Below are 14,626 nucleotides of genomic sequence, written 5' to 3' on the forward strand. Positions count from 1 at the left end.
GCCGTCTGAGGCGGAACTCCACAGGTCATCGTACGTAAAACTATGATGCGTTGTGTTTGTTACAGGCGGCGTGGGCTGCTGGAGTGGGGCTGCTGCTCATCCTGGAGGCCCGAATGGCGTGCAGCAGGGCGGAATCTGAGCCCCACCAGTTTTCCAATGCTACGAGCAGCCCTGATTTGGACGAGGGTGGCGGCAAGAGGATCCTCGTGCTGCACCCTATGTACGCCGCCTCCCACGTCCTCACGCTGCGGAGTCTGGCTCGCTCCCTTGTGGCTCGCGGACACCAGGTGAGCCGTTGCACTCCTGAGGGTGTTGGGGGAAAAGAAGCAATGCACCTACATGGTTCAAAAGGAAAACAGAAGGATCGATTGCTCACTTACTCTTTGTGTTGGAATGAAGAAAAGACGGTAGTTTATTTCAGAGAGAGAGAGAGAGAGAGAGAGAGAGACCTTGTTTATGTATTAAACAGTGTAAGAGGGAGAATGATGGAGACTTCCAAGAATTTGTAACGAGTAATACAGAGAGAGAGAGAGAGAGAGAGTCGCCTGTAGTATACACATTCAATCTCAATAATGTTCCCTGTGTTGTGTAATGCTGAGGGAGGAGAAAGACGAGGGAAAATTGTTGAGTACTGGGGGGAAACAGGAGAGAATGATAAGTGAAGGATATTGCGGTTTGTTCATTTAATCCTGACTGATGGAAGTATTTAAATGTGTTGTAGCGATTAACAAAAGTATTGTCTATCATGTTCTTTTGGCCAGGGAAAGAATTAAAGCTTGTCCGGATAGCAATAATTAGACAAATATTGATTTAGTAGGGAGATAATAAAAAATTATTTCACTAACACGTTTTGTGAATTAATGAAAAAGCTTAGTAAGAACGTAGTAGATAAAGAGACATGTAACGCTCTTCTTGCTTTTGTATTCTCCTCAAAACACTCCTCACAATTTTATGCTTCTAATGGCTGTCTTCTTTGCCGGCTTGCACTTCAGTCCATCTTTTTATTGACTTTTTTTTTTGTTACCCTTGGCTAGAGCCCCTCTTACATTTAAGAAAAAAGAGAGGAGGTTGGATTCCTTTATGGACGGAGATGGCAGATGGCAAGTGTGAGTTCTCAGGATCTGTCTTGCGTGGGTCAATTGGCTTTTTTGCTCTCTCTCTCTCTCTCTCTCTCTCTCTCTCTCTCTCTCTCTCTCTCTCTCTCTCTCTCTCTCTCTCTCTCTCTCTCTCTCGTCATAGCTTCAGATAATTCAACCATTACAAACACCCGCGTGAATGCTAAATGTTTTTTTCTGTGTTCCTTCGAATAGAAATACCAACTATAGCAGCCTTAGTTGCCACATACATCAGAGAACTCCCAGATATTTCGATCTCTTGTATGGATTATTTCTAAACACCACAGAGATTATTATTCAGGTTGAAGGGGGGCGGGGTGCTTGCCTAATGACTACGTAGGATCGCTGTTAAACTATCTGTGGAAGGATAATAATAAAAAAAAAACTTTAAAAATAATCCTCAATAGTTTCCTCGTGAGTATATTCATTAGGAACAGTTGAAATAAGAAGGTGAAGCTTTTAGGAACGCGAATGATGATCTGTTGACATGGTGCTTCAGACGAGTAATTCAGTTGCCTTTCTTTCCTTCCTGTAGGTGACGGTGGTGAGGTGGAAAGACACTCACCATTACCCGGCCTCCCGTAACCCAGGCATCACTGAGTTTGTCCTCGCCATCAATAATACAGACGGTGCGGTGCCTCACGTGACGATGGAGGAGCGGGGCAGGTACTGTACACACACACACACACACACACACACACACACACACACGAACAATGAACAACAAAAGAATTGGTTCTTATTTCAATGGTCTAATTACTGTGATAAGAGTATGTAATTGTCTTTTTTTGTGTGTGTATTTGTCATTTCCACCATGAACGTAATCTCTCTCTCTCTCTCTCTCTCTCTCTCTCTCTCTCTCTCTCTCTCTCTCTCTCTCTCTCTCTCTCTCTTTCTCTCGCAGCTTCGTCATGCCGCAGGAGTTGATGTGGAGTAGCGGCACTTCCTGGACCGCCCTCCCCGTCGACGCTTTCTTCACCGTCTCCACCTACTGCCGCACTTTGCTAGAGGACGTGCCGCTGCGCCGTCATCTCCAGCAGCAGAAGTTTCACGTTGCCCTCGTTGATCTGATATACAACGAGTGCAGTCTGGCCCTGGCGCACGATTTGGGTACGTACGTGGTGATGGAGAGAGAGAGAGAGAGAGAGAGAGAGAGAGAGAGAGAGAGAGAGATTCGTTTCTTTGGAATATATCTGCTGTCAAGATTTCGAAACATTGCGTCTTAAATAACACGCAAAAGACAAACATCACACGCCGCCAATACCATCACTCTACTGTCGTCACCTCCCCTTGGTACTGTATTACTCTTGCCTCTGATTCTCTGTTACTACTCTCTGCGTCAGGTGTGTGTGCTTCTTTCTCAGGTGTTACTCTCCCCCTATACAGGTATTCCTGCGGTCGGGTACTGGGCGTTCACTTTCGCTGGCGGAGAACCCCAGTACACTACCGCCTTCAGCCCGCCATCTTCCGTTCCCTTTATCCTTTCTCACTATCGAGATTCCATGACCTTCAAGCAGAGGGCGGTCAACCACCTCCACGCCCTTGGGAGCCACCTCGTCATGCAGGTAAGGATATGGAAACTTTCACCAGTCTTTCTCACGGCAGGTTCACGTCAAGGTCAGTAGTAATGATGAGGTGGTGGCGGAAAATTTAATGGCTAGTGTTCCAAGTGGTGAGGGAAACCCAAAGCCTGCGGGCAGAAAGGCTCCTGTGTAATTTCTGCGCAGAAAAAAAAAAATTCTTATGAAAATTTGATCCAAAGAAATGCTCCCTACGATAGATTGTCCCATCCTAATCTGGATCGCGTAATATAACCTAAGCTATCATAGGAGGAATCTTGTAGGTAGAATGTTTATGAAGGAATTTTGTTAAGGGAAAGTAATGGGCAAAAATTACTGAGCATAGTTTCTTAGACCTGTGTTAGCCTTGTTATTAGAAAAGGAAAGACTTCAAATATATGAACGCTCTTGGCTTACGTACAGTGCATGGCCTGCACCTCATCCTCGCTAGCTCAAGGTGAGGCCAATGTTCTGGTTACCTTGTGTTATCCTCTATGACCGCCTCACTCGCTCTAGACCAGACGGAGGTTGGGTAAAACCACCTCAGAAATTAATGTCTGCCTTTGTCTTGGAAGTCATGTAAGATAGCTCAAGGTGAGCAGGATGCTGCACTTACCCTAGCAGTGGTTGAGATGGCAGGCCTCGTCATTGGTATGGCTGGTTGGCATATAAATATGAAAGAATTTATGCGATCTGTCTTTCCATTGCGGACATTGACTGTGATCCATGAAACTGTTTAAAGTGCTTGATGTTTACAATAACAAATTTTCTTTTGGTAATTGATCACTACGTCAAGGTGATTCCCTTTTCATTATAGTTATGAAGGATTCTGACAGTTTTACAAGTATCGAAGTAGCTATTGTAACGTCATTTCTTATTAATCTTATTTTGCATATTTGCCTTTTTTTCAACTATTTTTATGATATTTCCGGGCTTCTCCTGTACAGGTGCAACTGGCTATCACCGGCTATCACATTTCCCGCCACCTGCCGTCCTGTCCGTCCCCTGCCACCCTGCTGGCAGAGATGTCTGGAATGCTCATCAACTCCCACTCAGTCATTGACTACCCACGTCTGCTGCCTCCTTCCTTCATCAATGTGGGTGGACTGCACATCCATCGGCCCAACCCGTTGCCCAAGGTCAGTGCAGCCCATGCGGCAGATCTACTATCCCCTGCCCGCTGTGGTCCAGCTCAGCCTCGCTTAAGCGTTTGATCACTAATGGCAGTATGGGCCTTATTAATTCATTAGCTTCATCCTAAACGATTTAACGGGGGCAAAAAAAAACATGGCTCTTTAAAATTTTGTATCTACTGAATGACGTCTTTCATTGACATTTGTCTTGAAATTATACTCTAGCTTTGCACTGGGCCTTTGTGCTAACCAGGAGAAAATGTCAGGAGCTGGGATAACAAATTCGCTGATAAACCTAAAACCAATTCAATCCTGCCATATGTCAGTCAGAAAATACAACCAGAAGCGTGGAAATGACTTGATACATGTGTGAAATTAGAACGTCTTAAATTGTTGTGGTTAAGGCATTAACAATTACTTTTATGACTTGTGACACTTTCACGTGAGACTTTCACGTTGCGACTGCGGTACAAACACGTTTCTGTTGCTTTCCCCCGGTAAATGTAGACCACTATTCTTGATGTGGTTTTCCTCCAGGTCGTGTAGTGCTCCAGATGATATTATTACACCCCATTCTTCCCAAACAATCATGACAGCCGTAAATACACATGTGAAGAATGATTGCTGCTCTCAACAACGTAATAACACGCAATTGTGAAAAGTAAGGAACACAGGAAAACATACACCACACCCTTATCATCTCATTCTTCAGACGTCAGCAGTTTTGTACGGCAGGAATATAGGGAAAACTGCAACTTATTTTCATGACCCTCATCGTACCCTCCCTTCAGCTACAACTAGGGGACATGCAGTACACACAGTCCGTTCTCTTCCCCTTCAGGAGCTGGAAGAGTGGCTGGCGGGATCCGGGGAGGCGGGGACCATTCTCTTCTCCATGGGATTCATCTTCAACCCTCGCACTGTGCCCCGGGAGGTGATCCAGAACCTGATGGACGCCTTCGCCAGACTGCCGCAGCGGGTGAGAGAGAGAGAGAGAGAGAGAGAGGGGGTTAGGTTTTAAGACCGGGGATACTCACACAAACTCCTTTAAATTGTGAAGTCTTTTTATAGATGGATGTTTATTTTGTAATGTATTAATAGAGAGAGAGAGAGAGAGAGAGAGAGAGAGAGAGAGAGAGAGAGAGAGAGAGAGAATGTACAGACGAAACTCTCTCACTTAATTGCCTCTATTACTTCCATGTCTCCTTCCCCAGGTGTTGATGAAGCTGGAGGAGCCACACCCCCCCTCGCCCCCCAACGTGAAGGTGGTGGACTGGGTGCCGCAGCAGGATGTTCTTGGTGAGTCTTGGCATCGAGCTACACTGACTCTCTCTCTCTCTCTCTCTCTCTCTCTCTGAGTTATTTGTCTTTCTCTTTGTCTTTCTGAAGCTTTAAATGAGTGTCTCTTTAAAGTTTTCCTTCTCTCTTCTATTAGGGTGAGTGTTCGTCTTTTTGTCTTTTCTTAGCCCTTTCACAGTGATCCATAACCATTCTCACCACTGAAAGCATCATCATCATCATCATCATGTGTCGCCACTTCCTCTGCTATTTGATTCATACGTGTTCCATGAAAGTAGTATAGTGATTGCCTTGCTGCTCCATCTCGTCTTAGTGTTGTGGCCACCCAAGCATTCCCTTCCTTTCAGTACTGCGATGTCTGGTGTGCAAGTTAGTACCTGTCCTATTTGGATGTCAAGAAAACGCTGTGTAACACTTGTACACTTATTTGTTTAATGGATATTTCTTTTAAGATCTATATTACTTTTGCGGTCGAGAGTAAAGAAGTAGGCTGGTGTAATAGCAGTTTAGTGTTGCAAGTAATGACTCCATGACTGTTCCGCCTCAAGTTCACGAGGAATGCTCTCTCGCTTCCTCCTCACGTGCCAGCCTTTTGTTTTGCCTGGCCGCCAAGATGATTGAGGCTTATATATTTGTTTTGAAGTACTCTCAAAATACTAACTGTGAAAGCTAAAAAGGAGGTAGTACGAATATAAAAGTGCTTATATAGACATAAAGTGCAGTGATTTCTTGTGTTATGTTTAACATAGCCTATGTTTATGTGGTTATCTTGTTTACCACACACACACACACACACACACACACACACACACACACACACACACACACACACACACACACACACACACACACACCGCGTAGTGTAGTGGTTAGCACGCTCGACTCACAATCGAGAGGGCCGGGTTCGAGTCCCGGGAAGCGGCGAGGCAAATGGGCAAGCCTCTTAATGTGTGGCCCCTGTTCACCTAGCAGTAAATAGGTACGGGATGTAACTCGAGGGGTTGTGGCCTCGCTTTCCCGGTGTGTGAAGTGTGTTGTGGTCTCTGTCCTACCCGAAGATCGGTCTATGAGCTCTGAGCTCGTTCCGTAATGGGGAAGACTGGCTGGGTGACCAGCAGAAGACCGAGGTGAATTACACACACACACACACACACACACACACACACACACACACACACACACACTACTACTACTACTACTACTACTACTACTACTACTACTACTACTACTACTACTACTACTACTACTACTACTACCACCACCACCACCACCACCACCGCCACTACTGTCGCTGGCAGCTTGCGAGTGTGAATTTATTGTTTTCCCTCCCCCGCAGGCCATCCCAAGACGGTGTTGTTCTTTACGCACTGCGGCATGCACGGGGTGCTGGAGGCTGTGCACCACGGCGTGCCCATGGTGGGGATGCCCGTGTTTGCTGACCAGCAGGACGTGTTGGTGCGCCTGGAGCAACGAGGGGTGGCTGCGGGCGTCTCCAAGCAGGCCGAGCAGGAGGAGATCTACGAGACTATCAGGCACGTCCTCAATAATACCAGGTAAGGAAGCATGTGCTGCTGAGTAGTGTAGCTCGGATTTATGCACGCTAATGTAGTAAAGCCATATTGTACTTGATGATCTTTGCTTATCAGTGTAATTAGTGGTAGTTGGTAGTTGGAGTAACGAATAATTCCTCGATTTATCCTAGCAGTTAACGTAAAGTAGTTGTTTATACATATGAGTAGGGATCACATAGGTGTGTATAGTTAGTTAGCTGGAAGTGAAGGTGTTGAAGGCAGCTGCCAGGGGTAGTGACGTGTGTCTGTCCGCACAGTTATCGTGTCAACGCTCGGCGACTGTCCCGTATCATGAAGCACCACCCGCTGGACCCTCTCCGTCACGCCCTGTGGCTAGTGGAGCACGTGGCGGCCACCGGAGGCGCACAACATCTCAAATTTTCCGCCAGACATCTCAACTTCTGGCAGTTCTTTGGGCTGGACGTGGTGGGTCTCGCTGTGGTGGTGGCGCTGGCCGTCTGGTACCTGGTGCTGCCCGCCCTTGGACATCTGGCCGTCCTGCTCCTCTCTTTGGTCCGGTTTAGGAATAGAACTAAAGTGAAAGTAACATGATGACAATTGTATAGCGATGCGTTACTTAAGACCGTACGTGAGTGAGAAGCGGTGTGTCTGAGCCCTCCCCCATCCCTTACCTCCGCGTGGTGCCGTGACGTGTTCAGTCAGTTGTCCGCTGGACGGTAATGAGTCTGAGAGTGAGCAGCGTGTGGTCCCGCAGCAGGTCTGCCGGGAAACATTTTTCCGAAGTCTACGTGAATATACGGATTCGCCTGTGATGAGGGCCGGCTGTAGCTGAGAAACTAGCCACAGAATATTCTCGGAAACACTCACTATGATTTCCACCCAAAGTTACAAATGCCAGTAAATAAACACCGAATCTACTAAAAAGCTAACCAGTGTAGTGTGTTCAGTATGATTGGAACCTTTTCTTCCAGACCTGTAAATTGTGCTGCCTGGGACACGTGCACGCTGCTGTAGTGCGTTGTTAGCTGATGATCGGAGTTGAGTGTTTAGAACTATTGTTTTCACTAATCATTGGTAATATCGTAGATGTATCGTTACGTAGTATCCTCAGGTAACTTACTGACAATGAATATAAGTACGAGTAATAATGTAATGTAATGTAATATAAGTACATGGATGTATTAACGGTGCATGAAGTCTTCTTCGACACGACACATTAAATATTATCAAGTTGCTCGGTAAAGAGAAGTTCGTAAGGAAAAAGAGGTGCAATTAAAAACTTGAGTGACCTTGACGGGAAGGAAAGGATGCGAGTACAACAAACACACACCACTGCGTCATGTGTCAGCACGTGGCAGCGCTTGAAGTCGTGGCTGTGGTTTCTGCCGTGCCAACCTTGATTTGTATGCGTATGAGTGTGTGTGTGTGTGTGTGTGTGTGTGTGTGTGTGTGTGTGTGTGTGTGTGTGTGACTGGCTAACTGACTTGTAATAAATGAACTTGAAATATAGTATGATGATTTCTATGCTCAAGTTTAATATTTTCATCCATTATTATTACCTTGGACGCATTTCTCAGTTACATTTTTCACACCTGTTACCTGTCACCTGTTACTTGTCACTACACGTCTGCACTGCTCCCTCCTGTAAGCAAAGTGAAGCCGGTGACAGGCGAAGTAGCAAATGCCTTTAACTACATTACGCAACTCATTCCTGGAAACTGCAGCATTTATTGAGAAACTCCTGGTGGTGATTTGAACCTAAGACGTGAGAGCATGGGGAGTAATTGCAGTAACTATACATACACACAAAGCATGGTAGATTAAAAACAGTGCAATGTTAGTTTGTGGGTTGTACTTTCTCTTATTGTTCACTTTTTCACTGTTATTTGCCACCATTTCTTTATCAACCACTGTGCGCTATCTTTTTCATCCTTTTTTTTATTTTTCCATACTATAATCATCTCCCAAACATTATATTAATCAGAAATTGCCAATCTATTACCTTCTTCTTCCTTGTAACTGCCTATACGGATCCAATACATTGCCGTGAATTGTTACATATCGTACTAAAAAAAAAATGATGCCTTTAATTCACTATGTCTTGCTTGCATGGCCCCCAAATAGCGTGCCAGTCCTTCCGTCATCGGTTCTTGTTGCGGTGGACGTTTGCTTGCAGGCGTGTTGGGCTCACTTAGGATTCAGCTGCACCACTATCACCAGATACGTCAGCACTACACCCCCCAGCTGCAGCACCAAGCACTGGCTCAACCTGCCGTCCGGGGGGACAATACGCAACTCTTTAACACCGCCGCCGCCGCCACCAATAGTATAGGCAACAGAGTGGTGGTGGTTGTAGTAGTAGTAGTAGTAGTAGTAGTAGTAGTAGTAGTAGTAGTAGTAGTAGTAATAGTAGTGGTAGTAGTAATAGTAGTAGTGTAGTGGTAGTAGTAGTAGTAGCAGCAGTAGTAGTAGTAGTAGTAGTAGTAGTAGTAGTAGTAGTAGTAGGTAGTGGTAGTAGTAATATTAGTAGTAGTAGTGATAGCGGCGATGGTGGTGGTAGTGGTAATAGTAGTAGTAGTAGTAATAGTCGTATAATGTAGTAGTAGTAATAGTAGTATTCCAGCAATTCATACATATAAGTTTAACTGCTGAAGTTTAAAACGTTTAACAGTGACTTTCTTCTCTTAATTAGCTGTTTACTGAGCCACCGTGCAGTGCAGTGGTGCGTGAGAAGGAAGGAATCGCTCACCTCCCCATCCCGAAGACGTGCAGGTCTGCTGGACGAGCCTCGATGTGAGTGACTAGGCGGTGTAGGGCGGTGAACGTCTCGTCTGGCTGCCTCTCCCTTCCACCATGGGAATCCGCCTGCTGTTTCCTGTCCCCGCCAGCCTTCGCAGAGGCGACACGCCGGCCACGCTTGTCTCCCGCAGTAAGTGTGTCATGATCGTCTTTCTTGAATGTTTCATTATCCTTCCCGCAAGAATCTCTCTTATTCATGGCGCTGCTCACCTCTCCTTCTTCTCCATCCTGCTGCTCGTGCCAGTCGACAAGGCCTTTCACCCCAGTCCTGTCATCTGGCCACTCAGCTTCTGCGATGGCGTCCCGCAGCCCCGACAGGACGCCTTCGTGCTGTACAGAGATGGGTGAATTATGGAGTAGTGACCACAAACACATCAGCAACCCAGGCTTGCAGTTCCCAGAGCATACTCGTACGTGGTGGTGTTACGTGGTGCTGCTTGCATGGTGGATAGCTACGTGTTATTTTGTCTATAGTTTTCACTATTCACACACACACACACACACACACACACACACACACACACACACCGCGTAGTGTAGTGGTTAGCACGCTCGACTAACAATCGAGAGGACCGGGTTCGAGTCCCGGGGCGGCGAGGCAAATGGGCAAGATTCTTAATGTGTGGCCCCTGTTCACTTAACAGGAAATAGGTACGGGATGTAACTTGAGGGGTTGTGGCCTCACTTTCCCGGTATGTGGAGTGTGTTGTGGTCTCAGTCCTACCCGAAGATCGGTCTATGAGCTCTGAGCTAGCTCCGTAATGGGGAAGACTGGCTGGGTGACCAGCAGACAACCGAGATTAATTACACACACACACACACACACACACTAGCGCTCGCGAGCACGTAATACTCACGGCCTGCGTCAGTTGTCCTCCGACCATGCCTATAGAGAAGGCTCTAATAATTACGTCCGTCAATGAGATTGACAGCAGCACCAGTAAGGCCACGTTCCCCATGCCGCGCACATCCAGTAGCCCGTACAGGAGCGACAGTGTCTCCAGGGCGAAGAGCGTCAAACGCATGGTCAGCACCACACTGAATACCTGTGAAGGAGATAGAGCCTGTCAGGAGATGCTGGTGTCAGATTTGTAAAGATACTACTTAGTATTTCATTCTGAACCTATATGTGCATATTCCTGTGTGGCAAAGTACTTGCTCTACAGACTGTTCATGAGATGGCAGTGGACACACCTGGTTGTGGAGTGCCAACAGGCGGGTCAGGGTTAGCCAAGTCGCTGCCGCAGCCTCCACATCCCCCAGTACCCATTGCCGCTTCTGCACGTGTTGCTCCAGTTTGCCCCAAGAGTAGGCCAGAGTGCTGACGAACACCCACACGTAAATGTCGAGCAGGTAAGGAATGATGGAGTTGAGCAGGACAGGAAGGAGAATGTGCAGCAGGTGATCTGAGGAGTCTGGGATGAGTCCCAGCGTGATGTACGTGTTGAGCACGGCGAGGAGAAAGGCAAGCGCGAGGCTGTCTCTCCCACAGCTTAGGCCGCACCGTCACGCCCGCCTCCTGCAGCGACTCCATGTACCGCATGGTGCACCGCGTCTTGCTCAGCAGCACGACGCATATCAAGACAATGAAGATGCATCCGATAATGATGGGCATCATCATCACCATAGCGTTGTAGGTGAAGAGATCGCTGTAGATCTTGTAACCCGTGAGACCCAGCCCTAACGTGCAGGCCACGAGGTACAGCAGCACAGCAGGCACCACCGTCAGCTTACACACAGCGTAGGAACCGTCCTGTTGCCTCGAACAAGGTGGAGCCCCAGGGCCATGGCACACCAAAGAGCTAGACGGTAAGCCACCTCTGGGGGCGCCTCGCCTTCTTTCGCTTGTAGAACACCTGCGGCCATTGTCAGCAACTCATAGTATCGTCTTGACCTTGATCGGTGTCCCTTGCACTTAGTAATGTTTCCTTCCTGTCTCTCACTCTTGGGTTCAAGTTCGTCTTCCCCTTGATGGTGGTGGTGCTGTGGCGACACCACCATCCTCTCCAGCCTGATGGGCAACGCTGGCTGCGGAAGGATTGAGGCGCCACCAGGCGGAGGCACTAGTGGAGTCTCGCTAATGGAGCGCTGATAACGCGGTGTGTATGTACACCAGCGGGTCAATAACATCCTACAATTACCATCCTCGCGCTTTTTCCTTCCTGACGCAACCCGCGCCGCTCTCCACGACACTCAGGGTGACCTTGAGCGTCTTGTTGATTTTGTGGTGACGTAGCGGTAACCAGAGGACACTTGTGAACGATAGTGAAAGTGACGCGTCGAAAAAACTTTTAATTGTTACTTACACACCCGTACACATAAATAACTAGGAAAGTATATGTACTGTACGTATAATGCACTACATACAGTCATTTCGTAATAAGAATTTCTTCATCTTTTTATTTTCGTATATTCTGGGAATGTCTACATTTGAATAAGCTAACACAAATTGGGATATCAGTAAATTAGTAATTATCACAGCGTCATTCATAAGAATAATTTATTCAAGCATATCAGTGTTAATTCAAATTTTCTTGATCATATACAATCGCAATACTTAAAGGTATGAATGAAGCTCAAGTAGAATTGCAAGAATATGACAATAGCACATGTCTGAAGTATCTTATGACACCGTTAGTCCGTTACTCATTACTGTTCCCTGCTCAGCTAGGGAAGACACGGAGACGGTGTGCAAGACTCCACCTTCCAGGGAGTCGGGGAGGAGTGATGACCTGTTCAGGTAAACTTGGTGAAACCCATCTTCCCTATAAGAGCGAGTGGCTTCGTGCCCTGCTCTGTCATTTCGAAGAATCTAGTGGCGTTGTCCGGCATGGGCTGCATCTGTACCACCATCACCAAGTAGGTCAGCACCAAACCGGAGTTCTGCACGAAGACACCCGCGCCCAGGCTGCCGGCACCAAGCAGAAGTGTTAGGCCTTCTGGTCTGTTTTGTTCCTTGACACACACACACACACACACACACACACACACACACACACACACACACACACACACACACCGCGTAGTGTAGTGGAATGCGGCGAGGCAAATGGGCAAGCCTCTTAATGTGTAGCCCCTGTTCACCTAGCAGTAAAACAGGTACGGGATGTAACTCGAGGGGTTGTGGCCTCGCTTTTCCGGTGTGTGTTGTGTGTGATGTGGTCTCAGTCCTACCCGAAGATCGGTCTATGAGCTCTGAGCTCGCTCTGTAATGGGGAAGACTGGCTGGGTGACCAGCAAGCGACCGAGGTGAATTACACACACACACCGCGTAGTGTAGTGGTTAGCACGCTCGACTCACAATCGAGAGGGCCGGGTTCGAGTCCCGGTAAGGGACGAGGCAAATGGGCAAGCCTCTTAATGTGTGGCCCCTGTTCGCCTAGCAGTAAATAGGTACGGGATGTAACTCGAGGGGTTGTGGCCTCGCTTTCCCGGTGTGTGTTGTGTGTTGATGTGGTCTCAGTCCTACCCGAAGGTCGGTCTATGAGCTCTGAGCTCGCTCCGTAATGGGGAAGACTGGCTGGGTGACCAGTAGGCGACCGAGGTAAATTACACACACACACACACACACACACACACACACACACACACACACACCCGGTAGCTCAGTGGTTAGAGCGCTGGCTTCACAAGCCAGAGGATCGGGGTTCGATTCCCCGGCCGGGTGGAGATATTTGGGTGTGTCTCCTTTCACGTGTAGCCCCTGTTCACCTAGCAGTGAGTAGGTACGGGATGTAAATCGAGGAGTTGTGACCTTGTTGTCCCGGTGTGTGGTGTGTGCCATTTCTCAGGCCTATCCGAAGATCGGAAATAATGAGCTCTGAGCTCGTTCCGTAGGGTAACGTCTGGCTGTCTCGTCAGAGACTGCAGCAGATCAAACAGTGAAACACACACACACACACACACACACACACACACACACACACACACACACATAAAGCTACAGTCTATAGTAACTGCAATTGTTTCCTTCATTGACGGGCAATATTCTCTACCTGCTGATGCTGGCGTCTTTCCTCATTTAGTAATTACTAGTAATAACCGATAAGAACATTAGAAAATGAAAAAAAACTACAAGAAGCCATCAGGTCTACACGTGGCGGTTCCTTCCATCAGGCATGGCTGCAGTACATAATACTAATGGAGCAGAAATGGAAAGAAAGACTTGGCTATTACTCAAAAACACCATCTTATGCTCAACACACTCTGTCTTTACCAGCACATAATCATCCTTTACTTATGTTCTTCCTATCGTGGTATACGTTTCTTTCTTGACAAGACACTTACTCATCTCGTCCCCAGACCTGCAGTGCCAACGGACGGGCCTCCATGTGGCTCAGAAGGCGACGCAAGCTGCTCATCTCGGTGAGGTTGTTTGGAGAGGCGTTGCTGTGAACCACCGCCGACCTCATCTTGTCCAGGACTTCTCCATACTGGAATATTCTGAGTACTATATACTGACATAACCGAGCTAGGCCACTGACGCATGCTTCCTATTGCAGTGTGTGTGTGTGTGTGTGTGTGTGTGTGTGTGTGTGTTCCTGTATGCATACTCACTTTAAGGTATACTCACGACATGATTAATTGCCTCTCCGTTGAAGGCGAGGCTGATGGAACGAAGAAAAGCCCACAGGAGCGGCACCACAACGGACAGAATAACAAGTGCCTCGGAACTTTGCGCTCTGAGTTCCTTCATCATGACATCTATCATGAACAAGGCGTAGGTGAAGGTCATCACCTGCACCATGGACTGCAGCATACGGCCGTGCAGAGCTTTCTGGAACATCTGTGTACCAGGTATAGTTTTCAGCATGGAGTCCAGAAATATGTGGAGGAGTAACTGAGAAAGTCAGGACGTGTGATCTTAGTGAGGGGAAGGGAAAATTTTACCTGGTTGTGGAATCTGAAGAGTCTGCAGAGTAACAGCCATTGGTGAGTCACGCCGCTGACTTCTGCCTTGGTCCACTGGCTGACCTGCTGTATGTGTTCTCCTAGCTTTACAGTCTGCATCTTCAACATGAGATTGAAGGAAAACATGCAGATGTCCAGAAGACTCGGCAAAAAGGAGATTTGCAGGACAGGAATCAATAGAATAGATGTGAGCTCTCTCGATAAATTGGTGACAAGGAAAGTACAAGCTGTGTGAATAATAGACGACACGAAGGTTCCTGCTACTATGAATGACATTT

At 47.3% G+C, this 14,626-nt stretch overlaps 2 protein-coding genes and 1 non-coding gene across 6 annotated transcripts in view; 2 read left to right on the forward strand and 1 right to left on the reverse strand.

Annotated features, from left to right (window-relative positions):
- Nucleotides 1–8,091, forward strand: part of LOC123498964 (UDP-glucuronosyltransferase 1A7-like) — an 11,847-nt gene extending 3,756 nt beyond the window's left edge. Inside the window, exons 2-10 of one of the 4 annotated variants that reach the window (XM_045246578.1) lie at nucleotides 66–287; nucleotides 1,651–1,781; nucleotides 2,020–2,225; nucleotides 2,502–2,680; nucleotides 3,622–3,813; nucleotides 4,649–4,786; nucleotides 5,022–5,106; nucleotides 6,443–6,659; nucleotides 6,935–8,089. In XM_045246578.1, the coding sequence (XP_045102513.1) occupies nucleotides 114–287; nucleotides 1,651–1,781; nucleotides 2,020–2,225; nucleotides 2,502–2,680; nucleotides 3,622–3,813; nucleotides 4,649–4,786; nucleotides 5,022–5,106; nucleotides 6,443–6,659; nucleotides 6,935–7,229 (1,617 nt within the window). In that variant the 5' untranslated portion in view covers nucleotides 66–113 and the 3' untranslated portion in view covers nucleotides 7,230–8,089. Of the gene's footprint in view, nucleotides 1–65; nucleotides 288–1,650; nucleotides 1,782–2,019; nucleotides 2,226–2,501; nucleotides 2,681–3,621; nucleotides 3,814–4,648; nucleotides 4,787–5,021; nucleotides 5,107–6,442; nucleotides 6,660–6,934 lie in introns of all 4 variants that reach the window. The other 3 variants (XM_045246577.1, XM_045246576.1, XM_045246579.1) reach the window with 3 other exon arrangements.
- A 193-nt stretch (nucleotides 8,092–8,284) lies between these two features.
- LOC123498966 lies at nucleotides 8,285–10,475 on the reverse strand. The gene is made up of 3 exons (XM_045246582.1): nucleotides 10,295–10,475; nucleotides 9,388–9,767; nucleotides 8,285–8,907 (listed from the first exon to the last, which is right to left on the reverse strand). The coding sequence occupies exons 1-3, from the start codon at nucleotides 10,460–10,462 to the stop codon at nucleotides 8,826–8,828; spliced, it is 630 nt and encodes a 209-aa protein (XP_045102517.1). The 5' UTR covers nucleotides 10,463–10,475; the 3' UTR covers nucleotides 8,285–8,825.
- Nucleotides 9,963–10,034, forward strand: Trnav-aac. The gene has a single exon. It is a non-coding gene; the product is annotated as a tRNA-Val (tRNA).
- Nucleotides 10,476–14,626: the final 4,151 nt, after the last annotated feature.

This window comes from Portunus trituberculatus, chromosome 48 (assembly GCF_017591435.1).
Source record: "Portunus trituberculatus isolate SZX2019 chromosome 48, ASM1759143v1, whole genome shotgun sequence".
Lineage (NCBI taxonomy): Eukaryota > Metazoa > Arthropoda > Malacostraca > Decapoda > Portunidae > Portunus > Portunus trituberculatus.

Bases quoted from the DNA above. Each gene is read 5' to 3' on its own strand.
- LOC123498966 (XM_045246582.1), bottom strand. From the start codon at position 10,462: ATGCGTTTGACGCTCTTCGCCCTGGAGACACTGTCGCTCCTGTACGGG. The intron at 9,768-10,294 runs GTGAGTATTACG...ATCTCTGTACAG, and splicing joins GAGGACAACTGACGCAGGCC to CACGAAGGCGTCCTGTCGGG. The intron at 8,908-9,387 runs GTGAGCGATTCC...CCCGGACGGCAG, and splicing joins CACGTCTTCGGGATGGGGAG to GTTGAGCCAGTGCTTGGTGC.